The following is a 26132-nucleotide window of genomic DNA, read 5'->3' as shown; positions in this document are numbered from 1 at the left end:
CCTGCTCGCTGTGTCCGCCCATTACAAAAACTGGCAGAGTGCCCGTCGCCCTACACACAAACACTAACTAAGAACTAGAGGTAGTAAAGAGAAGGAAGGCCTGTACTCCGCCCCCCCCCCCACCCTCAAGTCCAAATTACATGAATAAATTAGTCCCTGAAGGTTGCAAGGTTTATGTCCACTCGTGGGGCTCCCAACCCCTGTACCTGACAATCGTGTGTCCCTCAAGTCGGACGGTTTTCAATCTTGATCCTGCGTTGCACTTTCTTCTCCACTGTCTCTTGCCCCAGTGCCACCAGTGGGACGACTATCCAGCCAGTCGGATTGTCAAAGAACCATGCTCTACCCTCCACCTCCACTCAGTCTCGCCGGGAACATCATAGCATATTTAAGTCCTTTGTCTCTAAGTTTCTTCTTGACGGCAAGGAAGTTTCTGTGCTGCCTCTGTACCAGCTGCGTGAAGTCGGGAAAGAATGAGAGGGTGGCATTTTCATAGCGCAATGGGGGTGCCGCTCGGGCCACCTGCCGGATTGCATCTCTGTTTCTGAAGTTTAGAACCCGCGCTATATTGGCTGCAGGGGTGGCTCTGGGCCTTGGTCGCGCACCCGGGACCCTACGAACAGATCAGGGGCTGGCCCTTCTGATCTTTCAGGCATTCCCAAGATGCAGATGTTGTTGCGTCTGGATCTCCCCTCGTAGTCGTCCAGTTTCGTTTGGCCGTTGCGCAGAAAGATTTCAAATCACTTACTTCCTGTTGAAACTGCATCACATCCTCTGTCAAGCTAGCTATCTTTATATCAAGTGACTTGACTTTATCGTTGACCTTAGTGAGATCGACCCGAATAAGGTTCACCTCGATTGAGACGGTGTCTAAATTATGATCCAACGAATCCATTTTGTTCCCCATCGATGACCGCCATCACGTCCTGCAGGGTCAGTTCTGTAGTGTGACTTGCAGTGTCCCCCACTCCCGCAGGCGCTTGCCGAGATTCCGTCGGTGATCCCTTAGGTAGTGTGTATCGGTCCAGTCTGTTGGACTAAATCTGTCGCATACCTTTGGTGGCTCTAGACAGAGTCTGGTCATTGTCTGGTTTCGCAGCCATTTTGGGTCTGGTCCCACTGCTCTCACGCGTCGCCGGCACAGACGTGTCCGTCCATGCTATCTATGCCTGTAGGAACCTGAGGCGCACACCACGTGGACCAAATCCAGGGTTGGGTCTCAATCACCAGCACACCAACGACTCCACGGCCGCCCAGGAGTCGCGCCGGGAAAAGCAGCTCGCAATCACCCCAAGTCGCAGAGCTCCAGTCACCATAGACCCCACTATGGCAGAAGAAAGTTGTTCAGCGCACACAGGACAGTGAGCGACCAGAGTATCAGCCAGCCACTTGTCTTTTGTGGGGCTTACACTGACTGTTACTGCGTTTGCTGCTTGGATGCATGCAGTCACACTGATCAATAATGTGGCGTCTCATGCCTCTCGCAGCCGCAGTCCTCCACCTGCACCAGCGCCATCTCTGTGCTGCGAATCCCAGGTTACTTATGTATAAGCTCAACAAAATGGCTGCTCAAAAGCACTGAGGGTCTATCTTCGGGGGTTCTGCCACTCTGCGCTGCTGGTCCCCTTCGAAGTGAGGCGGCCTCATCCCCCCCCGCTGGCGCGCTCTCTGACTTTAGGCCCGCCGAGCCCCGATGTCTCTGCTGCACCGTGGGGGGCTCTGGCGGTGCCACGCTAATATTATACACCCTGCTATTGCCTCGGAGAGGTGGAGGAAATTGGCAGGCGCAACGCAATGGCTGTCGAGGGAGGGGGTGGGAAGCAATCCCTCACCGCCCCGATGTTCTGGCGGCCCCCAAACTCAGGTCACCAGGGGACGGCGGCGTCTGCGCGACCGGAGACTTCTGGTCTCGGCCGCCGCATCCAGGACATCTTCGTGAGGATCCCTCTACACTCCGGCCCCCCGGATTCCACACGGCGCTGAGGCCCAATCTTGCGGGAGCCGTAACTTCGGCTCACCTTTCTCGTCGGGACACCACAGCTGCACACAGGGGCACTGCCGGCTTCCCTCTGACGATGCCCGATCTCCAGGGTTAGGATTATGTTCAGGATGGCGGACTCAGGGGAGTGCGACGACGGAGCCGAGAGGTTACACGGCCATCTTGGTCCGGCGCTGGCGCCTGTATGATTCTTACTTATCTCGGAGTTTCCCCGCCTTCTGGATAAGCACCACTGTCGCCGAGGGTATATCCTCTGGCAGTTCATCCTCCTTGAACTCCCTCATAAATGCCCCATAGAGAGGAGCCATCATCCACCTATTAAGTTTTTGAAATAAATCTGGAATCAGTTCGGTCCCAAGGCGTTGCACGATTGCATTTGGACCATGTCTGCAGATACCTCTCCACCATGATGTCAGTCTTCAGTTCCTGAGAGCAATGTCCCTGTTTGAACTTTAATCTGGACTACATTTTGTGTGTAATTGAGGCCTAATTAGGCAGACTGTGATCCCCATTATATGAGACCACTGTCTGCAAACGATGTACTGTTGCACTATCCTGGTACAAAGAATCTCAATTCCTTGTTGCAGTGGACCCTGTCAGTGTGTGTTTTAATAACACAGTCCCAGTTACTCTGATATCCTGTCGCTGATTTTTAGTTACTGTACTGCTCTGGTTACTGCTAAACACCCCGAAATACCTGGGAGCTCAGCCGTACAGCGAAAAGACAAGCGAAAGAGAGCTCTTCGCCTAGCGCAGGCACAATAAATTGATAATGCATTATTGTGTGTTGTAGCTTCAATGGCCTGGTGGGTCTCAGGCTCCCAGGTGTGTTACTGGAAAGTAGCGAGGACCCTTCCCAATCCGTAGCGGGATTCATCCCCCAAATGTATCTTTGAGAGACCCTCATGCGTCGTACTATCAGAGGGGCAGAAGTTGGTTCTGTAGATAATCCTAAAAGGTTATTGAAATACGCAAGGTAATGTTTTACCAACTCATGCATTTGGTTTATGCTTTCTGAGCAGCATTCCTTTATGATTTATGTCATGAGTACCATTACACCAAGAAAGTATTTACATGCAATTCATTCTGACTAGATTCCAAAGTGCACAAAGTGATCAAAAGGCTAAGTCACGCCTCCTCCACAGTGACTACAAGGGCCCTCAGTGAATCTCTAGAATTTTCATTGACCTAAAATGCAGATTCCTGATTCCCAATGGCTGACGTGTTTATCTTTACCACTGTATTTGTAGCTGATGCCCCATAGTCCACCATAATACCAGATATTGTTGTTCCACGAACGATAGTAGGGTCTGAGTACTCCAAGATCAGGAAGTTCACTGATCACTGCCACTGTATTCAGTCACAGCTCAAGCAGCTTTTGTCATCAGTTCTTTTCTGTAGATACCTTTTGTTTAATCTGCAATGGTAACATGATGTTTAGACCTTTCATGAAAATGTATTCAATTGAATTCTCATATAATGTCTTCTTTTCCCTCAGAGCTGTGACGGAGAGTATTAATCAACTCATCACGCTTTGTACACAGCAAGCTCCTGGCCAGAAGGAATGTGATAATTCACTAAGGGAGCTTGAGGTAATAATCTATAAATTAATGTGTGGATGGTCCTTGCCGTACTTGCATTTCATATGGTCACTTGAGTTTTTTTGCTCTCTGTCACTCTACCAGGCATTTCAGTTTACTTATAAGTGTTCAACACATCTCCTCAACATGTGAATCTTCCTTGAAAGAAGTGCACACGATTCATAGTTGTAAATCAACTAGTAGGAAACACCTGACAATAGTCATTTGGTCTCCAACTTCTTATAGGGAACAGGTTCTGGTCCCTTCAGTTCAGTGGTTCTCTAGCAAGGCTGAGAGCTTGGCATAGCTGTTGTAGAAGCTTGGCATAGCTATTATAGAATTTGATGATGAGCAACTACCAAAAACCCACAAGAGAAATCACATCTTTTTCTTATGATAGAAGATATGTTTTCATAGGCATTTAAAGTTCTGGTTTTTGTAAGGGAGAATTCGCCCTTTAGTTCACTGCCCAGTGTGACAATTACAGACCTTTTCAGGTGGTAAAACAATTGATAATCTCCCACTCAGATTCCTCTTCTTTTTAATTGTCATACAGTGAAGATTGCTTCCAGAAAGAATTTTAAAGTGAAAAATGGATTTTGGAATAGCACCAGTGACCTTGCCTCTATAACAAAAGTGACGTCTAATAACCAGAATTTTCTCTCTCGACAGACCTTTTCTGAATATTTTTTTTATTATTATTCCAAAAAAACACTGTGTTTTTTTACTTAGAATTTGTGTTTGACAATTTGTGGCTGATGTCTTAGTTGGGGTAAGGTTTTACCCGGAGATATCTTATTTTGAAGCAAGTGCTTATTTTGTGAAACAGATGTCCCTGACGAATCCGTAGATGCTCCGCATGTGAGCCCCTGTCATTCAAAAACAAAGCCAGCTGCTAATGGCATTTTTAGTTATTGGAATTTCGGTGCATCTTACTTCAGGTCGCTATCATTGATTGACAAGTGTGGCCAAACATCCTCAAGAAGTATTTGGTTATTCGTATAATATTGTTTCAAGAACTGTAACAATGCAATAATCAATATTTGTATTAATCGTTAAAGCAAATGGAGTACCACTTTTAGAACGATCGTTTAAATGTGTAAGCCCACTTAAGCCATGTATAACTATGGAAATTGAATGCTTTTGTACTGTGAAACGCTCTGACATCCACTTTTGGATCATGTTTGCGCTATAGAAAACAAGTAATCAATGTATGCACTCTTGGATCATGAATGGAAGGATTCTAGCGTGTTGACTGCCCTTCGCCATGGGTGGAGAGCTGTTCTCGGTCTGCCTGCCACAGATGCTGATCTGAAAACCAAGGCTTTCTTGCTTAGTACAAGCAGAAGAGGAAGAGTTTTCTTGGAGAGTGTGTCTCGGTCCCAGCAGCACTATTCCACGTACTCCAAAAATAAGCACTGCTAGTACTCTGCGCAATCATTGCTATAATTTAGTGAAGCAGTATGTCCATTTCATAGGAAGGCATTGGAAAAATATTAGGTACCATTTCTTTATCCCAGCTCAGGGGTATTCGGTAGGCTACACTGGCTATTTTAAAACAAGGCCACTTTCACATTATTTTACATATTAATTAACGTAATCATTGTTCCTGTTCAGCTGCCAAGCTGCCCATCTACTACTTTCAGTCCCCTCTAAAGCGCTGCTCATGAACCTGTTGTTTACCTGACCAAATATAGTGTCTGACATAGAGTAATTGCTGACTGGACTGCTTTGCTTTGATAATCAGGGAGAGTATTTTATTACATTTCCTGGACAATTCTGGATGTTGTCATTGAATGTGGATTCTTGAGCGGTTTATAATCTAGCATACATATTTTATGATTAGTTAGTCACCTTGTGTATGTACTTGCTGTGGTGTATATACCACATTGTAATAATGGCCTGATCGCTTCAGCAGTCCTCAGGCTTAATGGTGTTATCTCAGCACTACTCTGTGCCCTACTGTATGCCACGAATCGAAGTTCCTTTAATTGTCGTTAGTTAAATGCATTGTTGTTCATAATTATGCTCAGATTACATTTGCACTTCTGAGTTTCTTACGTACACATATTTGTTGAAAGTGTGTGCACAATACAGGCAATTTGTGATTTCCTATTGAAGAATTCGAACATGGCCTGACACTCGGTCGATGATAATTCTAGAGTGGCGAAAATTTTTCCATAACATAGCAAGAATGTTCCCCCTCTTGGGTAATTATTGAGTCCACAGATTTTGCCAGTGCCTTTCTTATTGTGGAGTTTATTTCCTAAATTCAGTGCAATTATTATGCAAATTACAGATTTAACCTGTGGTGTTCCATTGCAGACCGTGAAAGGGATGCTCGACAACCCTAACGAACCAGTGAGCGATCTCTCGTACTTCGACTGCATTGAGAGCGTAATGGAGAACTCGAAGGTGAGCACTGATTCACGGTGATAATGACATGCCATCCCAAGATCACTTGTATGTTGTGCCAAATGCAAAAAAGGATTCAGAATGCATGTTTTCAGATTTTCGATGTAATTATTTGTGAAGCAAAAGATTGAATGTAAACCACAAAAAATGCATTTACACTTTCACAAAGAAAATGTTAATGTTCAAGCATTTATCGTATTTTGTTTCTCAGAGGGCTTCTCCAAGTTTGTTAGTGCGTGGTGTAAAAATGACTGTGCTCTTTAGTATTTTACCTTTTACTTATTCCTACGTTTCCTCCCCACCACATCCTCCCTTCTTCAATCTAGTTTTACTACGCACGCCCTCCCTTTCCATCATCCTCCCCTACGCACACATTTCGCCTATTGTTCTGGAGTTCAAAGTTCAGGTCAATCCATTTCCCATCAACATCTGGGAAGCATTGGACCTATCAGATGATGTGCTGTTTATTTAGTGTTTTTACTAAGTACAAATACTTATTAAGTGCATTGAGGTACTCCTACTTCACCTGATAATCGATTAATTGTGTGTTACTGTATGGTTATGGACCAACAGGAGAGGGCTGTCTTGAGAACCAGTACATGGGACACCATCCAAGGATGGCTGGAACCTAACTCTATGGATACAGAGTAGTGGCTTAGTGTACTCAGTGTGACTACTGTCCATGATTATCTCACTCACAATGGATTAACAACTTGTTGAATCAAGTGCTCCGGAATTAAAAGCTCAATATGTATGATACCTGAAAGAAGATTGAAAATATCATCCAATGAATGGGGTGCCTCTACTCTGAAATGTATTTGAAAGGTTTTGATTGAGAAAGCTTTAAACAATTCTGTGATTGGATCGTTTTTGCTTTCTTCCTTTTTAGGTCTCGGCAACGAGAACTATTGTCGCCTAGTAAGCTAGCAAGGGACTACAGAGAGGTGGACGAGCCGACCAGGGTCTGTGGACGCGCACAAAGGCAGGCAGGCAGGCAGGCATGCGCCAGACACACAGACAGACAGACAGACACACGCACGCACGCATGCATGCATGCACACACACACACACACACACACACACACTCTCTCACACTCTCTCTCTCTCTGCGGCCCCCCCCCCCCCCACCACCACTCACCGGGCTCTTTCCCTCCGCATCGGGTCAGTCACGGCAGAAGGCAGACTTGTGTCTTCTCCGGCGATCTTCAGCTGATGTGCACGCCCACGCTGCGTCGTGCGCGCCCGTTGATCCTCAGCTTGTTTACAATAGCGATCGTTTCTTCCGCTAGCACTCCGTGGCATCTCAGACGCACAGCAGGTAGCATTAGCACCTCTTGTTTTAAAATGCGTTTGTTTATCTAGGACGGACACGTTTACTGGTTGCTTGTTATTTATTGTCTTCTTTCCTCTGCTTTCCCCTCCCACCCCCTGCATGCGTTGCTTCTTCCCTTCCCACCCAGTGTGTATTGCTTCTTCCTAACCCCCAACCCCCCACGGTCGGTGTTGCTTCTTTCCCTCCTACCCCCATTCAGGGTTGCTACTTCACCAGTCACCCCAGAAAGTGTTCCCTATTCTCCTATTGCACATACGACATGCTTTCCTACAAGGACACCTGCTTTTCCACTCCCTGCTCCTCATCTCTGGCCCGCCCCGGGCGTCGTGCTTTAGGTTTTCGCACTGCGCCAGCTTTCATATTAACAACACTGGCGCCATGCTTAATATTTTGACAGGAGCCCGCTTTTATGGTTTTTTTTTTTGGTATTCATTAGCATTTTTTTACAGTAGTACAGCACGCTACACGTAATCTTCAACAAGGGCAGCCACGCAGCCCGCCTAGCTCTATTTCAACATCTGCCGCTCCTAATCAGCAACAATGGTGGCTGCACCTTCTACATCTTTTTCGTGTTTATCCAGTTGGTTCCTTTGTGAGATCTACACAACTATGTGCCTTTCCATTCAGTGGTCTGGAGTGCAGGTTTGCACGTATGTCGCAGTTTATTCAGATTCCTAACATACCGCGGTTTTGCACCAGCACTGGTGTGTTTCGGGCGGCCTTCAAACTGATTTATGTTCTGCATCTCTTCCCCACCAAAGCAGTGTCCAGTCCGAGTGCGCTCTTCGATGATTTGTCGTTTCACTAGTTCTAGGAGCAGCTCGTGTGAGCACCAGTGTTTACAGGCGCACAGGCTGTTCATATTACTTATCGTCCCTGAGATATTTATTACCTATCTCGACTCTAGGGCAGTCACAAATTCTGACACTGCTTCCTACCAAGGACCTTTTATGCCACATAAGAACCATTGTTTTTCTAAAACATTAGTCAACCCCAGGTTCACTTATTAGAGCCCCCTTGTTTTCCTTACTACATTGTTCTCACACGGCACGCCGCACTCTATTTCAACATCTTACAATGCTTTTTAGGTCTCGGCAACGAGAACTATTGTCGCCATGTAAGCTCGCAAGGGAGTACAGAGCGGTGCACGAGCCGACCAGGGTCTGTGGACGCGCACACACAAAGGCAGGCAGGCACACACCAGACAGACACAGACAGACACACGCACGCACACACACACGCACACACACACACATACAGCCTCCCTCTCTGCCCACTCCCTCTCTGCCGCCCCCCCCCTTCTACCCCCACTCACCGGGCTCTTTCCCTCTGCAGGGGGTCAGTCACGGCAGCAGGCAGGCTCGGTGTCTTCTCCGGCGATCTTCAGCTGATGTGCACGCTCACGCTGCGTCTCCTGCGCGCCCACCACGCTGTTTCGCGCCCGTTGATCTGCGTCTCCTGCGCGCCCACCACGCTGTTTCGCGCCCGTTGATCCTCAGCTTGTGATTACTACTCCTTCTAACCCGGATTCTAAATTACTATTTCTTAGTTCTCTAACTCCACTCTGTTGATTCGTAACAAACTGATATTCAGCACATTTCACAGTCTCGCTTTTGCTTCTCATAAATACAATAAGATTATTTTAAGCAATGTCTACCCTTCTTTTGGTTCTGTGCCTATTATGCTTCGGACTATAGAGTTTTAGAAAGTGTGGTGGAAGATTCCGTGATATCAGCGGTGTGCACAGTGCAGAGTGAGTGTGCAGAGTGCAGAGTAGTGAGTGCAGAGTAGTGAGTGCAGAGTAGTGAGTGCAGAGTAGTGAGTGCAGAGTAGTGAGTGCAGAGTAGTGAGTGCAGAGTAGTGAGTGCAGAGTAGTGAGTGCAGAGTAGTGAGTGCAGAGTAGTGAGTGCAGAGTAGTGAGTGCAGAGTAGTGAGTGCAGAGTGAGTGTGCAGAGTGAGTGTGCAGAGTGAGTGTGCAGAGTGAGTGTGCAGAGTGAGTGTGCAGAGTGAGTGTGCAGAGTGAGTGTGCAGAGTGAGTGTGCAGAGTGAGTGTGCAGAGTGAGTGTGCAGAGTGAGTGTGCAGAGAGAGTGTGCAGAGAGAGTGTGCAGAGAAGTGAGTGTGCAGAGAGAGTGTGTGTGCAGATGAGTGAGTGTGCAGATGAGTGAGTGCAGATGAGTGAGTGCAGATGAGTGAGTGCAGAGGAGTGAGTGCGCAGAGTAGTGAGTGCAGAGTAGTGAGTGCAGAGTAGTGAGTGCAGAGTAGTGAGTGCAGAGTAGTGAGTAGTGAGTGCAGAGTAGTGAGTGCAGAGTAGTGAGTGCAGAGTAGTGAGTGCAGAGGAGTGAGTGCAGAGGAGTGAGTGCAGAGGAGTGAGTGCAGAGTGCAGAGTAGTGAGTGCAGAGTAGTGAGTAGTGAGTGCAGAGTAGTGAGTGCAGAGTAGTGAGTAGTGAGTGCAGAGTAGTGAGTAGTGAGTGCAGAGTAGTGAGTGCAGAGTAGTGAGTAGTGAGTGCAGAGTAGTGAGTGCAGAGTAGTGAGTGCAGAGTGCAGAGTAGTGAGTGCAGAGTGCAGAGTAGTGAGTGCAGAGTAGTGAGTGCAGAGTGCAGTGCAGGTATGTGCAGTGCAGTGCAGGTATGTGCAGTGCAGTGCAGTGCAGGTGAGTGCAGTGCAGGTGAGTGCAGTACAGGTGAGTGCAGTACAGGTGAGTGCAGTACAGGTGAGTGCAGTGCAGGTGAGTGCAGTGCAGGTGAGTGCAGTGCAGGTGAGTGCAGTGCAGTGCAGGTGAGTGCAGTGCAGTGCAGGTGAGTGCAGTGCAGTGCAGTGCAGGTGAGTGCAGTGCAGTGCAATGCAGGTGAGTGCAGTGCAGTGCAGGTGAGTGCAGTGCGGTGCAGTGCAGTGCAGGTGAGTGCAGTGCAGGTGAGTGCAGTGCAGGTGAGTGCAGTGCAGGTGAGTGCAGTGCAGGTGAGTGCAGGTGAGTGCAGTGCAGGTGAGTGCAGTGCAGGTGAGTGCAGCGCAGTGCAGGTGAGTGCAGTGCAGGTGAGTGCAGTGCAGTGCAGGTGAGTGCAGTGCAGTGCAGGTGAGTGCAGTGCAGGTGAGTGCAGTGCAGTGCAGGTGAGTGCAGTGCAGTGCAGGTGAGTGCAGTGCAGTGGAGTGCAGTGCAGTGGAGTGGAGTGCAGGTGAGTGCAGTGCACACTGCACTGGAGTGGAGTGCAGTGCAGTGCAGGTGAGTGCAGGTGAGTGCAGTGCAGTGCAGGTGAGTGCAGTGCAGGTGAGTGCAGTGCGTGCAGTGCAGGTGAGTGCAGTGCGTGCATTGCAGGTGAGTGCAGTGCAGTGCAGGTGAGTGCAGTGGAGTGCAGTGCAGTGGAGTGCAGTGGAGTGCAGTGCAGTGGAGTGGAGTGCAGTGCAGGTGAGTGCAGTGCACACTGCACTGGAGTGGAGTGCAGTGCAGTGCAGGTGAGTGCAGGTGAGTGCAGTGCAGTGCAGGTGAGTGCAGTGCAGTGCAGGTGAGTGCAGTGCAGGTGAGTGCAGTGCGTGCAGTGCAGGTGAGTGCAGTGCGTGCAGTGCAGGTGAGTGCAGTGCAGTGCAGGTGAGTGCAGTGCAGGTGAGTGCAGTGCAGGTGAGTGCAGTGGAGTGCAGTGGAGTGGAGTGCAGTGGAGTGCAGTGCAGTGCAGGTGAGTGCAGTGCAGGTGAGTGCAGTGCAGGTGAGTGCAGTGCAGGTGAGTGCAGTGCAGGTGAGTGCAGTGCAGGTGAGTGCAGTGCAGGTGAGTGCAGTGCAGGTGAGTGCAGTGCAGTGTAGGTGAGTGCAGTGCAGTGGAGTGCAGTGCAGGTGAGTGCAGGTGAGTGCAGGTGAGTGCAGGTGAGTGCAGTGCAGGTGAGTGCAGTGCAGGTGAGTGCAGTGCAGTGCAGGTGAGTGCAGTGCAGGTGAGTGCAGTGCAGTGCAGGTGAGTGCAGTTCAGGTGAGTGCAGTGCAGTGCAGGTGAGTGCAGTGCAGGTGAGTGCAGTGTGTGCAGTGCAGATGAGTGCAGTGCAGGTGAGTGCAGTGTGTGCAGTGCAGATGAGTGCAGTGCAGGTGAGTGCAGTGCAGTGCAGGTGAGTGCAGTGCAGTGCAGGTGAGTGCAGTGCAGTGCAGGTGAGTGCAGGTGAGTGCAGTGCAGTGGAGTGCAGGTGAGTGCAGTGCAGGTGAGTGCAGTGCAGTGGCATGCAGGTGAGTGCAGTGCAGGTGAGTGCAGTGCAGTGGCGTGCAGGTGAGTGCAGTGCAGGTGAGTGCCTTGCAGGTGAGTGCAGTGCAGTGCAGGTGAGTGCAGTGCAGGTGAGTGCAGTGCAGGTGAGTGCAGTGCAGGTGAGTGCAGTGCAGGTGAGTGCAGGTGAGTGTAGTGCAGTGCAGGTGAGTGCAGTGCAGGTGAGTGCAGTGCAGGTGAGTGCAGGTGAGTGTAGTGCAGGTGAGTGCAGTGCAGGTGAGTGCAGGTGAGTGCAGTGCAGTGCAGGTGAGTGCAGTGCAGTGCAGGTGAGTGCAGTGCAGTGCAGGTGAGTGCAGTGCAGTGCAGGTGAGTGCAGTGCAGGTGAGTGCAGTGCAGTGCAGGTGAGTGCAGTACAGGTGAGTGCAGTGCAGTGCAGTACAGGTGAGTGCAGTGCAGGTGAGTGCAGTGCAGGTGAGTGCAGTGCAGGTGAGTGCAGTGCAGTGCAGGTGAGTGCAGTGCAGGTGAGTGCAGGGCAGGTGAGTGCAGTGCAGGTGAGTGCAGGTGAGTGCAGTGCAGTGCAGGTGAGTGCAGTGCAGTGCAGGTGAGTGCAGTGCAGGTGAGTGCAGTGCAGGTGAGTGCAGTGCAGTGCAGGTGAGTGCAGGTGAGTGCAGTGCAGGTGAGTGCAGTGCAGGTGAGTGCAGTGCAGGTGAGTGCAGTGCAGTGCAGGTGAGTGCAGTTGAGTGCAGTGCAGTGCAGGTGAGTGCAGTGCAGGTGAGTGCAGTGCAGTGCAGGTGAGTGCAGTTGAGTGCAGAGTGGTGTGTATTGACAATGTAAATGACAATGCCATTTATTTATGATTTAAAGAAAAAAAAAGAAATGTCATGAGCAATGCCAATAGCTCTACCTTTAATGATGCCGAGACCATTGCATTGTAAATGCTTGTTATGCTTGCCATCCATCCTATGGGTGCAGCAATATTACAACCCACACGCCAAAGGCATGGAGCTGGTGATGTTGCTTACAGAAGACTGTGACAAGATATTATTCTGATATCACTTCCCAAGAATTTTTAGTACAGTAAACGATGCGCATTTGTAGAGTAAATGGCAAGTTAGAAATACCCAATGACATGTCTGGTTTTTATTTACATATGTCCTTTATTTCTGTAACATTGTGTAGAGCATGTTTGACATATGCACATCATACGCCTTCTGTTCTAGGTCTTGGGAGAGTCGATGGCTGGAATTTCTCAGAATGCCAAGACTGGAGACTTGCCTGTCTTTGGGGAATGTGTTGGAGTTGCATCAAAGGCCCTATGTGGCCTCACGGAGGCAGCCGCCCAGGTACACACATACATTGTTTATATTCTTGCTAGTCTGCTCGTTTAGTTCAGTTTTAACAAACACACTCACAATTCTTATTTGTATCTTTGGATTATTGCTACAGCGTAGTTCAAGAATGCAACCACTATAAAGGTAATACATATGTCTCACCAAACTCCCAAATAAAGAGTTGTCACTACAGTTTAAGTAGGTGTTGGCAGGAGTGTTGTTTTAGCAAATCAAGCAATAAAGAAAAAATCATTTCTGTTGTTCATCCTGGGGCGGTAATTGGTGGCCTGATATTCTAGGCCAACCGCCTAAGCCCAAGGAATGTGTAAAAAATCTGGGAGTCTGGTTCGACACAGCACTGAAATTCACTCACCATACCAAAAAAGTCGCAGCCACCTGCTTCGGCATCCTGCGCAATTTAAGACCTACGCTGAAGTTCTTCAACTGTCACACCAGCCAGGTAATTGTCCAAGCTACCATCCTTTCTAGGCTGGACTATGCCAGCTCCCTCCTATTGGGCGCTAACCAGGCGGAAACTGCCAGACTTCAGAGAGTGCAGAACGCAGCCGCCAGAGCGTTGGTAGGTCTCCCCCGCCACTCCTCAGCGGCTGGAGCTCTGAAAAAATTGCATGGCTCCCGGTGGGAAAAAGGATTCAGTTTAAGGCACTCTGTCTTGCCTTCAAAATCCTTAAAACCGCCTCCCCCCCGATGTTGTGCCCCCTCCTGACGGAGTATATTCCTGGGAGGTCACTGCGTTCAGAAGGACAACATCTGGTGGTCATTCCCCGTACCAATCTTGCCAGAATGGGCGGTCGATCCTTCAGCCTGCTCGCTGCCAAGCTCTGGAACAGCCTCCCGGAAACCATTCGTGGTATGCAGGACCTTCTGGCTTTCAGGATAGCCATCAAAACCCACCTCTTTCATTAACCGCACCTCTTCTCCTTTGGCACTCTCTTTTTCTGTTTTAGTTTTGCTCGCAGCGCCGGGACGCCCCTTTGCTGGGGCAGCCGAGCGCTATATAAATCCCAATAACATTAACATTTCCTTAATGACCCTTTTCCACAATTAATCAAAAAGTCATTAACAACAAAGAAGACCAGAAAAACAAAAAAAAGATAGAACGCAGTTGAAGGTGGTGGTCATTTTCTTTGTCCACTGCAAACTTAAACCCAAAGCAGGAAAGGAAATGAAGGAGGAAAAAGAAAGGGGAACATGAGAAAAGGGAAAGCAACTATTGGCAGAGATGGAGAATGAATAGGCCAAACATAAAATAATAAGTAAGGAGGAAAATAATAAAGTGGTGCCATAGTAAGAAAAAGACACATGGAGCATTGGGGTGTAGTGAAACACTAACTGCATGGGCAGGTGAAGAAAGTGAATGATGGGAGAGGAGGTATCATTTTGAGCAGAGGTGGGGGTAAACCTGACTGAAGATGTAATAAGATACTGGGGGGTTTCTGGGAACACCCATTGAGTTTATGATTTTAACTCCCATAAAAGGCTGCCAAATGAGACCCAACATAAAATGACTGGCCCATGCCAAACTTGGCTCAAGCCCTTAACAGGCTCCAGGGGAGACAATGATTAAATTCAAAGTCCTGTGCACAAGGCTTACTACGTGGAGACCCAAGTTATCTCCAGAAACCGGGCCTTCACTGCACACCACCAAAAGCTCTCCAAACATGAAACTTTAAAGTAATTCATTAAAATTCAAATGGCAGAATCACAAGGACAATTTCGTTAGAGTTCCAGGTCCCAGATTAATGTATACCATTCATCTGATTCTGACATCTGCATCAAGCCCCCTTTGCTCCATGAAACGCCCAGAAGACAGAATTCTACTAAAACAACCATGATTAGCACTAATCTGCACATTTGTTGTGAGGGCCGTCCATTGCAGCTGACTGTAGCACTCCAGTGGCAACAATTATCAACAATCATTCATTATCTGATTTTTGGTTCCTCTTCAAAAGAAATGACTGGTGGGTTCCCATACCCTAAATGAAATTCTGAAGTGAAACTGATGGTAAGATTGAGATGCCAAATCAGACAGCCATTTTGAGTTCCTTGCATCCTCTTCAGACTAAACCGCTCATAATTTATGTTGTCATTCTTCCCATGAGCATCAGTGATATTGCCTGACCTCTGTGCTTTAATATACACCGACCATATCCCTAAAGCAATAGTGCTTATCATTATGTGGAGAGTATTTGTTCTGTAACCTAGTGCTCTAAAGATTTTGAAAGGAGACATGTCAGTTCTCTGCATTTAGTTTTTTTGTCTGTACTTGCTCCTCCTGTTTTGCAGGCGCTCTGACTCTCTTCAGTGTGTACTCTTGCCTCAAACCATTCTTAACTTTCTTTTTTCATTTTGATTTGCAGTGAAGCCAGCTACTTCCAGTTTAAGTTATTTCTCTTAATTCTTTTGTGCTCTAGAGCTGATTGTTTCTGGCTGTAAAATTTCCCTGTGTTATTATTTGTTCATGAGTAGCTATTGCCATCTTCCCCAGCCACCACTGCAGTTAAACATTCTTTCATGGTTCTGAATGTGATTATATGTACTACTCGTTTTGAGATCCCTTCCCCTGACACCATCTTTGACGTATCATTTGAAGAGTGGCCTTGTTGGCGCAGTCCCGTCTATACTACATTCTCTGGAATAGGCACCCAACCTTGTCACTCATTTTCAACATAGTTGTTTAATATCCTAATCTTTTATAGAGGGTCTCTGTGGCATTCCAACAATACCAAATTGTAGACAGGCTGGTAGAAGAGATCAGTGACTCATGGTTATTGCCTTAAGAGTAATTTCTCCGCTAGCTTTTTGAGATTTACCTGATATATGTGGCTGATAATTGATGTTTACTTTCAAGGCGAAGACTGTCAGCCTCTCCAAATATGTGTTATGGTGCCTAGGGCAAAAGATATATGACCCTCGGCTGAGTCTGGTACGTGTGTGCTCTGACAATAACTACATAGCGGCAAGACACTCTCTATAAACCCCCAATAAATTTGCCATTCAGAAGGCAGCTCCTCTCATCTGCTCCTTGCAGTTTGTGGCACAAGTCGGGCCTTCACCGTACACAAGTTTTGCTCAGGCAGATTATCAAGGGATTTTATTAGGAATGGCACGAACATATTAATTAGATGGTTTTCTTCTAGTGACTGATGTCGGATAGAAGGTATTTTCTCCAAGGGACTAGTTTCAAAAAGCCCTTCTATTCCTGAGCCACTGGTCCATAATTTTATTATTCACAGTAATCCTGTTTCTCCAAACATGTTATCATATCCCAGTTTGCATCAAGGAGCAAGTATTACTTAAAAGGATTTGCTGTTAGCAGGAGGAGGAAATCTATTCTGATTCGATTCCATCGTGGTCAGCTTGGGGGTCGGGTGAGAGCTGGTTTAGTGTCTGGCTGTTAAACATTTTTCCTCTCTTTTTGGTAACAATTTATGTTTTATGAAGGCTATATAGTGATGCTGACCTAATTCGCTGTCAGGGTTGCACATGAATTCGGTCTTTGCTTCTTCTGATTGAACCTCTTTGAAGAGGCTACTCCACTCTCCGTTACCTACGATGGACGACACGCTCTTACTGACTCCTTGGACGGCAGAACTCCTCGACACTTCATCCATCTATAGAAGTCACACAAAATAATAAATGCAGTGCAGTGCAGTGCGAATAGACACATGGTCATGTTTGTTGATGTGACTATTTGTGATTACTTTGACTCAGAACAACAATATTTCTGTTTAAAGGATCACCTCTTTCCATTTTTGTGTGCTGATCTCTTTTAGTGCACTGGATGTTTTGTAAGTTGAACAAGGCTCTGGGTTTACGTCATGCAGTGTGTGTGTGTATATATATATGTGTATATATATATATAATTATGTGTGTGTATGTATGTTAATATATGATATATATATATATATATATTTGTATGTGTGTAAATATTTTCCTCTAGATTAGGATGAATCTCATCAACCAGCTAAATGTCTTGAACTCAGTGTAACAAACAGTACTTTATCACACTGTATGTTTGCAAAACAGCGTCTCACTCACTCGTTTCATTGATCTATAGACAGGAATTTTAATTTTCTTTAATAAAGGCAGCTTGCAGTTAAGCAGGAACAGAGCAGTCTTTTTCTCAAAATGCTGGCACTTAATGGTTTTATTATTTCACTTTGATCTTGAAATTAAGCGTATCTCATCTTTGACCTCAAGAATTAAATCAACTCTTCTTTGGCATTTTAGAAGAAACTATATCAGTTTATGTAATATCTAATAAAAATCCAGCACAGAGAAGATCCTTATACAGTATTCGTGACTGCTTCATTGGGATTCCGTTAAATTATGGCTACAGACACACTGTGGTCTCATTCAGTCTACATTAAGATTAAAGTGTATTTTGTAGTATTTCTATAGCACTCTCCAACAATTCATTAAAGCCTCATACTGTGTATGTAGTGGTATGTGCACAAATCCAGGCTGTATTGTGGCATGCTTTCTTTAGATTTAAATAAAAAAAAACTTTCTCCAAAGAGAACATAAGGGGTGACAGATGAAATAGTCTATAAAATAATAATTCATAATTAATTGTTTTTTATACATTGCTCAGTACTGGAGTACTCGTCTTGAGGACTGTAAACAACCAGTGTTGACATCCAGTTTAATGGTACTCATTTTACCGAGCGAAGGAAAGGTAGAAAGTGTAGTTTGTCTTGCCCAGTCGTATAGGTGACTTAAATGCTCAGCAGATTTCTGCAACTACCAATACGTCACTGAGGCATCTTACCGCCAATATGTAGAGTTTACCAAATGCATACTTATATTGTCATTCCAACTTTGTGAAATGACTATAATTGCAGTTCTATGAAAGCTTGTCATCGCTCATCACCCTGAAGCTCATCAAAGATGTGTGCATGAAAGAATTCCAGATGTTGAGAAGAGGGCAGAAAAGAGCAGAAGAGACCAAGCTAGATAACTTGGTGGTGAAGGTGGGAGAATGCCATCTGCTGATTAAACTTCCAATTCTTAGTTGACAATACATATTAGCAGCCTCGTTAATTATGGCATCAGACATTTTTTTAATTCTTCGCAAGTATAGGAAGTTAAGAAATAGTATCTGTTGCTTTCTGTTAGTCATATACTCGCAATTTTCCATTTAGTGTCTCTTTACCCCATTTTGAAATCTTATAATCAAAGCATAGAGTTTACATACAGTGCGGTCTCTGTGAATTCTATAACCTTGTAATTCTGGCTCCTCTCGTGCTCAGACAGGTATACTTGCCCCCCAACTACAGATCATCTCTTATGCAACTCAAATTCTGACAGGAGATATACCGCACACCAATATCCGTACATGAAATGGGTTTTAGGGAATATTGTGATTGTACCCTTTGAAGGCTCGAGGATGCAGACTTCCTCCACCTAGTCTGGCAGTGCGCGGGAATAGCAGAACTCTATATAGGTGCATTGCATCATGGACAAGGTGACGAGTGCCCATAACCCTAGGACGCCCCTGATTGCCTTACAAGGCTGTGCTAAAGATATCTCTGTTTGAGTATGAAAACTCACTGCCATCCTACTTCTGCTGGCTAACAACAGATTGGTGATACACTGGGGTCGTGGCCTCTCATGTGCTGTTGAAGACTAGTTACAGGAGGTCACATGTTGCTGGGAATACCTGGATGCATTCTGGGAGCTGGCTCCAGCCCATTCAGTACATGGCGGGCTCTACAGGGGGAGTGAGCGCACCTGAGGTTGAAGGCTTAGATTGATGTCCAATTGCACTGTGCCGCTGCCCGCTCACTGGGAAACGCTGATGACTTCCTCAGCGAGGGTGCATGAAGCAGACTGGCGAGATACCCCCAGCCAACCTGAGCACACGCTTCAATGTGAGCCACCCCAATTGAATGTATTTCTTCATTGTAGGATGGGAGGTAAGAGGCTGGAGGGGGTTAAATGGTTAATTTTGAAGATCAAAATAGGTCTTCCCATGCGAATGTTGTATTGTCCAATTGCTGTCCAGTGACCGGTACATGTTGACTTGTATATATGTTGGTTACACTTTAATTTGAAAAAAATCAAATAAATACTCTTGCCCCTATCTTTTAATGTATCTCAAGAACCCTCTTTGTACATGACGCCAGGCAGCCATCATGTATGCTCTACAAGGCAGGTGTGTGCTCAAGAATAGTTAAAACAGTCCCTATATTTGTAGGCTACTTGAGACCAATCACAAACAGACCATAATTAATAAAATTAAGTGTCAGAGGACACTGATTTAATTTGCATGGTAAGGTACTGCGCCTTATACTACAGTTATGTGCAAAGTAGTAGTGCATAGAATATGTGATTAAACAGGGTTGAGTTTGAAAAATCAAAGTGTTCCTAAAAAACAATTGCTCTGTAAATCATAGTTGTGTTGCTTATGAGACCTCACTAGACTTGTGGTGTTTTAGGGTATTGTGCTACCTACTAGTGGTTTAATTTGGTTTCTGTTGTTAATGCAGATCAGTGTAATGGTGAAATTCCAATCAAGTATCCGTTGCTAGGTAGTTTCTTAGGAACTGCCTGGTTTCTTCTTTGCCTTTCATCCGAAGTTCTTGCAAGTGTAACCAGAGTATTCTGAGCCACTGGCTGTGCTGCCAGTCCAGTGTATACTATGTGCAAACCACTCTGTATGCTCTGATCGCATAGTTTGACGGTTTTCGGCCACAGCGCTCTTAGCTGACTGCGACATGAATAGCTTGTACATTTGCTTATGTGGATATTGCATTTCACTATCCATTTCCTTTTTTTCAGGCTGCATACCTTGTTGGTATATCTGATCCCAACAGCCAGGCTGGTCACCAAGGGTTGGTGGACCCCATCCAGTTTGCCCGTGCAAACCAAGCTATTCAGATGGCTTGTCAGAATCTGGTGGACCCAGCTAGTAGCCCATCACAGGTAATTTGTGAAGATGAAATCGGAAGATGATGTGTCTGTTTAAACGTGTATTACTTTCCACTGAGTTGTCATGTCTTTTTAGAGTGCCGCCTGCTTGTAGTTTTCTGTCTTTGCTCTTTCTCCAATGTTTAATCTTAGTGTTGCTGTACCCTTTCTTATATTCACTTACCCTTTTGACCAAACGAGTATGTTGTACCCAGAGTCCCAAACTGTATGTTCCCAATCCTCTAACTCCTGTTGACTCTCTTAGGTCCCACCAACCCATGATAATTCGACATTTCATTGTTTCCCCCACCAAATATCACTGACTTGCTACAGATCTTTGCTGACCCACAGAGCTCTCAAGTGTTACAGTTCCAAAAGAGAATAGTTAATGTAGTTCAGACATTTTCCTTTGCATTTTGGATTTCGTAGTCTTATTAATACCAGTATAAAATTAGGACTACATTTCCAGGAATGTAAAGGCGAAATCTGGACAGGATGAGTTACTCACGCATGAACCTGGGAAATTTCAGAGCTATGAACTTCTAGCCCCCAACGTAAACCAATTTTCCAGGTCTTATTGTCCTTTTCTTTACATTTCTCTTCCTTTAACCGCATGCGTGTGGCGGTTATTTTTGCGCTGTGCGGCTTTTTTCTAAAAGCCGCGTTACATGACGAGCTCAGCTCGTCATCAGCGTGCGAGCGGCACAACTCATGACAAGCTGAGCTCGTCATGAGCAGGCAAGGGGTTAAGCCTTACTGTGCCCAATTCAAAGCCACACGTCCCTTAGCCTCATTGCTACAGCTCTGAGTATGATTTTCCACTCATTCAAGTGTCCGTATCCCTAGTCGAAATCGCTTTGTTTCCCCGCCACGCTCTGCTGCCTCTATCCTTAGTTTTCTCCAACTTTTTATATGCTTCACTGTCCATGTCTTTCAACACTGAATCTTCCCACCCTGCAAGGCACTTTGCTTCAACTCCCATGCGTTTTGGCTTCCTTTCTCTGCTCTCTGGTGTTCCATTTCTCATACATGTTGTGTGCCTTCATCCTCCATGTTTATTTCCTGCAAGCTCCACTCCTGCTGCTTTCCTCTGCTCTTATACTGTGTGCCAATCCTGCTTCTTCCTTCACTGCTCCCTCTTTGTGACTAATATTTCATCCTCTTTATTTCCTGAAACCCAGTTGGTGGCCTTCCCATAGCACTCACACGTCTCATTGATTGCATTAATTGACTTATTTTGTAGGTTTTGTCAGCAGCTACAATAGTTGCCAAGCACACCTCCGCCCTGTGTAACGCCTGCAGAATAGCATCCTCAAAGACGGCCAACCCGGTAGCCAAGAGGCACTTTGTGCAGTCTGCCAAGGAAGTTGCAAACAGCACCGCCAATCTAGTGAAAACCATCAAGGTAATAATTCATCTGTAGAAACTGCGGCATGTTGTCGGAGACAGATGTCAAGTCACATTCCATGAGTGTTTCCCAGATGTTTTCCATTTTAGTACCCTTTTTACCAGTCTTATGTTTACTATCTCCAGCTGTTAACAGATGCTACAGGCACTTTAAAGACTTCTTCAGCATATGTCCTGCAGAGCTCAAAATGAGCCCCTGGTTAGTCAGTTCTGCTTTTTAAAGTTGTTTCCCACCTAAAAACCTGTTGTTAATGTATTTTTATTCATTTTATGTAGTAAAGACATATTATCTTGCAGGAATTTACACATTTCCTCATATCAGCACCTAACAGCTTTTTGGTACATCTGGATGGTGGTTAAGCCTGAATAACAGAGTGCAGATAATGTATTTGAGTTAATAACAACAGAGACTCACATACTCACTACTAAGGTGAATATATTGGATACCATCTGCCCTGTGCTTTTAATGTCAGTCTCAACAAGGAATTGAGTACAGTGCCTTTGCTGCATTGACTACACATTGATATCCTGTACAGAAAGGCTGCATCCTGGTTCACTATGCATGTATATAAAGGAACCCAAATGCTCTTTGTCTACCTGCCTGTGGGAGAAAGGAAACATAAGTGCTATTCAACGTTATTGGAAGCAATCTAGTCTTTCAGCCAGTCTTGGATCTTTTTTGCTATTACTTCTTCTCCAACCCATTGCCACACATCTCTTCTGTAGAAGTAATGTGGTAGCCGTATACTTGCGCAGTGTCAAAGCAATCTCGCGTATTCCCCAACAGAGCTGTCTTTGGGTATGGCCATAGTGCCATCCCTGTCATAAAATTTTACCACCAGTGAGCATTGCCAGTCAAAATAAAAGAACCACTCCTATAGAGCACAGCATCGCAAGCATCCTATGTTCTCTCCCTTAGACCTCTTTCAGCTAGCACATTGGGAGCATAATAGTTTCTGTGGATACATTTATAGTTTATAAACCTCTGCCCATGGTTGAGAGAAAGCTCTCCAGTTTGAGCAAAATATTACGCCTGTAATTGGGGGTTCATAAACCACATTCCACTTGCCCTTAACAGACTGCTAACCTGGGCTGGTTTTATCCTGCATAGAGGTGTATAGTCTGGTGACGAGGTATTTATGATCAGTGCTTGTTATCAACCATGAAGGAGTAAAAACTGAGAGGATTCCTGTGGAAATTATGGTTACATGGGCTTAACATGCAGTGCAGAGGCAGCAGTGGACACAAATATATTTACCAATAAAAGAAATGTGCTTTCCTTCATTAACGATAAGGATACAAACCTGCCTTTGGTGAAAATGTTGCCCATCAAACTTAACCCCAGTTTTAATTGTTGAATTTTTACCTGGTTTGCCAGCAGGAGTTGGAGCAAGGTGTTATATCCAGTAGTTAGAAACTGTAGGACTGAAGAAGTTTAGTGTCTACTTTCTTGTTAGGACCTTAATGCCTGCTTTCTTGTTCAGTCTCCTTCAGGCCCAGCCAGTACATGCCTCCAAATTAAAAGAATTCAAGGTCAGACCCCAGGTTAACATGAACTCATGGCCAAGCAGCGAGAGTGCACAATATCTGAATCCAAGTGCTTGAGTGAGCATAGTCGTGGAGCTCATACTAAGCAAGTGTGCCTGTGCACACAGTGTCGCTCAAACTCATGTGCTTAAAATCTGCCTTGTTTGTAAGTTTGAGTCAGTGTATCCCACTTGATGCAGTGTTTGCATGCCGAAGCAAATTTGATTATAGAAGTTGCCAACTGAGCTAGTGGATGGGGGTATTAAGGATCACAGGTAGGATCTGCGAGAACATGGCTATTTTCAATAAAGACACTCTTGTCGTCTTGACCTGGCTACTGGTAAATCCGTTTTATGCATGACTCATGCCATTGTAAAGGTTATTCTGACTCACATTTGTTTTTTAGGTCCTCATTGAGAAAATTGTCTTTCTCTGATTCATTGAAAGGACTGATAGCCCATCAAAAATAAATGATTTTACTAATGTCAGGAGGCATTTTGGTAGCCAGGTCTTTAACATACCGTAGCTTATAATCGTTTGTAATGCATGTTTTGCTATCTATAATACAGATGATAAGGCAGATGGATGAGGGGATACATAATCAGCTGTAGGTATTTAGAGTGGGAATGGTATGTTGGTAGAATGAGGCTTGCAGGTAGGTTCCTTGCAGCAGGAGAGCAGCAGAGATGCTGAGGTGTAGGTGGCCATGGAAGGATTGGTCTGCTATCTGGGTAGGCACCTTTTGGAAAAATGCTTTCAAGGAAATTGAGTTTAGCTTTTGCTGAAGTGGAGCAGGAATGGAGCCTTGTGGATATGAAAGAGTTGGTTTTCCGGAGCGTGGGGCATAGCAAGAGAATATCATTCATTATGGCCCCTCGTTCCTGCGTTTCTTTCTTTACAGTCTGGCAGTAATGATAAATGCCATGACATGCTTTAGTCTTGTGGTCATAAATAGTGTGTGCCAGAGTTTGGCTGCCTTCTAGATACTACAGCAGGTCTTAAATGTGATGTGGGTGGACAACGGAGTGAACTTGTACTTCCGAAATTCTATCAATCTTGCTTTTGCATGAAGCACCTTGTTTAATTAGGTCAAGAGGGTGTTGGGATTGACTGACTGCAAAGCATCGCCTCTGTCCAGACTGGAAGTGATCAGGCCCTTTCCACCAGCTTTGAAGTCTCCTTCTGGTGGGGAACTTCACTTTCTGCAGCTGAGCTATTTGACATCAAGCAGTCTCCTTGTTCTGCATGTCGTGAGCTCCAAGGCTAAGGGTGATATTGATGTAGATCCCAGAGAAATGGAGCTTTTGAGGATTGTTGGTATGAGCTCTGAAAGTTCATCTTGGGGAGACTTTATTCTGCCAGTCATGGAAACAGTATCTATCACTGCTAGGAACGCTGCCTGCTTCAAGGGTCTCTCTGCTGGGAAGCTGACAAGGCCCCAAGTCCTCAGCAAAGCTTTGACCATGGAGAACTTCATGCTTAAACTCCAGACCTGAATATTGACCAAGTTTCGATCTGTACAGTGACATGAGTTCTGGTGTACTGGAAAATCCCTTTCTGGCTTGTGACTGTTGCGCAACAACAGGGAGATTTATGTGGTTGTTGCACACTCCCCACATTATATTTCCAGGATACCTTTGATGTGAGGGGATCGCCCTGAACTTTCTGAAGTTTGCTACTGGTTTGAACTTCTCCGTAATGCCCATATCAAAGGAGAGTTTAAAAAACAGTCTCAATTCACTACTGCGACCTAGTAGATGATTTGGATAGAAGAATTTTTTTTTTTTGCTTAATTCTTCCACATTTACTTGTTTTGTTCCCTTAAACCCATTTTCTAATTCTTTTTTATTCTTTTGCTTAGTAATGTGTTGCCTTTTGAATTAAACTTGGTTTGCAACTTTTGGTCATTAATTTCTAAACTGACTTGTTAATGCATTGTGTTGTTACACAGGACACAGGCAAAGGGTTTTAGATAAATGTAATTCTAAGGTATTCACCTAAGAGTCCTCTTTTTGTGTGTGTGCACACTTACCTATAAGTGGTAAGTAACATCCGGTCCCTGAACCCTATGCCATGACGAGGCACCTATCCAATCTTTGTTTTCAGCTATGGTAGCAACAGTGACCCAGACATAGTCGCAGTAATCCAGACGTCCAAAAAGTGTCCGAGGACAAAGGTCATTAACTGTACCTCTGTAAATAGGGACACAGAGTGCTGACTCACTCCTACACCTTTGCTGAGCACTGGCAGCATTGTACAGCTGTGAAGGCAAGGGGTTGCTGTACTGCCTGACCAGCCTTGGACTTCAGATGCAGCAAGCATTGAAATGAAGTTAGCCGCAGGTATTGCTCCCCTTCCCCATTGGCTGAATCAAGGCCCCTCACGCACGGAGGGCATCTTACAGTGAAATTGATCCTAAGGGGTCATGGAGCAGACTTTTTAACAGTTTCCTAGGCACATAGAAGGGCTACTCAGAATGATCCATATTATCAAGACAACTGCTGATGAAGTGACCCAAGAATTGTGTGAAGGCTGGGACAATTTTCAGACGTGTGGAGGTGGGCCGTGTTTCAGAAGTAGGCCATCCAGCTGTCTGACTTTGATGCAGGGTTGCTTGACCAGTAGCTTTTTAGGAGTATTTTCTAAAACAGCAGATACATACCTGTGGACTGTGTGACTTCTACAATATACCAAATAAATATCCTATCTTAATCCATTACTATACTCTTCCCCTAAGTCCAGTGAGTTCTGTTTGCAACTGGACAGATGTGGATTTCAGCACATTTGACGCTTTCCTGGAAAGGATGAGGACTCAGTTGTCACAGTATCATCTTCTTAAACTTCACATTGTCTGTTAATTCTTGGTGAATTCTCTGCTAGTCTGTATTATCCTCTCTGTCTGTACGCAGTAGTCTTCCTTCTTAAGCAAATATTTTGATGGCTGCTGCTCATAGCAGATTCCTCACATCTGATGTTGACGCACAGAGGGGTCACATATATGCTCCTCCACTCCGTGACAGCTGGGGTGGTGTCAGTGCAAAACTGCATGACGCCACCTTGCGACACGCTGGTACATTGTTTGCAAAGGCTTTCCAAACAAGTCTGGTGCCTGGGGAGCATTCTAAGGTGAGGAATCCGCAGAGTATCCACCAGAAAGTGTGTTACTGAAGGTATTATAGCTTTGCTTTTCTTCGGAAACTAAGCCATACACCTAGAACGTTTTCACACATCTCGAGGTTTACACATATGCCCGCTATCCAAATTTACAGCATGCCATTTTCTGCCTCAGGTTGATAATGTCATAACTTCCACCAGTACCCCCCTCCACCTTGAGGATAAGCTTTATAGCTAGCCTGTTCGAACATTTTTTTTTCAGGTCCATTTCACTTCTGCATCACAATGCACGCAGGTTGGTCTTAACAGACACTTCT

General features: G+C 45.6%; 1 protein-coding gene across 2 annotated transcripts in view; it reads left to right on the top strand.

Moving 5' to 3' along the window:
• Window positions 1–26132, top strand: part of TLN2 (talin 2) — a 1508116-nt gene that overhangs the window by 1196186 nt on the left and 285798 nt on the right. For both annotated transcript variants that reach the window (XM_078684194.1, XM_078684193.1), the window contains exons 35-39: window positions 3498–3591; window positions 5905–5994; window positions 12721–12843; window positions 19639–19782; window positions 21011–21172. In XM_078684194.1, coding sequence (XP_078540320.1) covers window positions 3498–3591; window positions 5905–5994; window positions 12721–12843; window positions 19639–19782; window positions 21011–21172 — 613 coding nt within the window. The remainder of the gene's footprint in view (window positions 1–3497; window positions 3592–5904; window positions 5995–12720; window positions 12844–19638; window positions 19783–21010; window positions 21173–26132) is intronic.

Source organism: Lissotriton helveticus, chromosome 3_2, assembly GCF_964261635.1.
Source record: "Lissotriton helveticus chromosome 3_2, aLisHel1.1, whole genome shotgun sequence".
NCBI lineage: Eukaryota > Metazoa > Chordata > Amphibia > Caudata > Salamandridae > Lissotriton > Lissotriton helveticus.
This window is presented reverse-complemented; position numbering and strand designations above follow the sequence as displayed.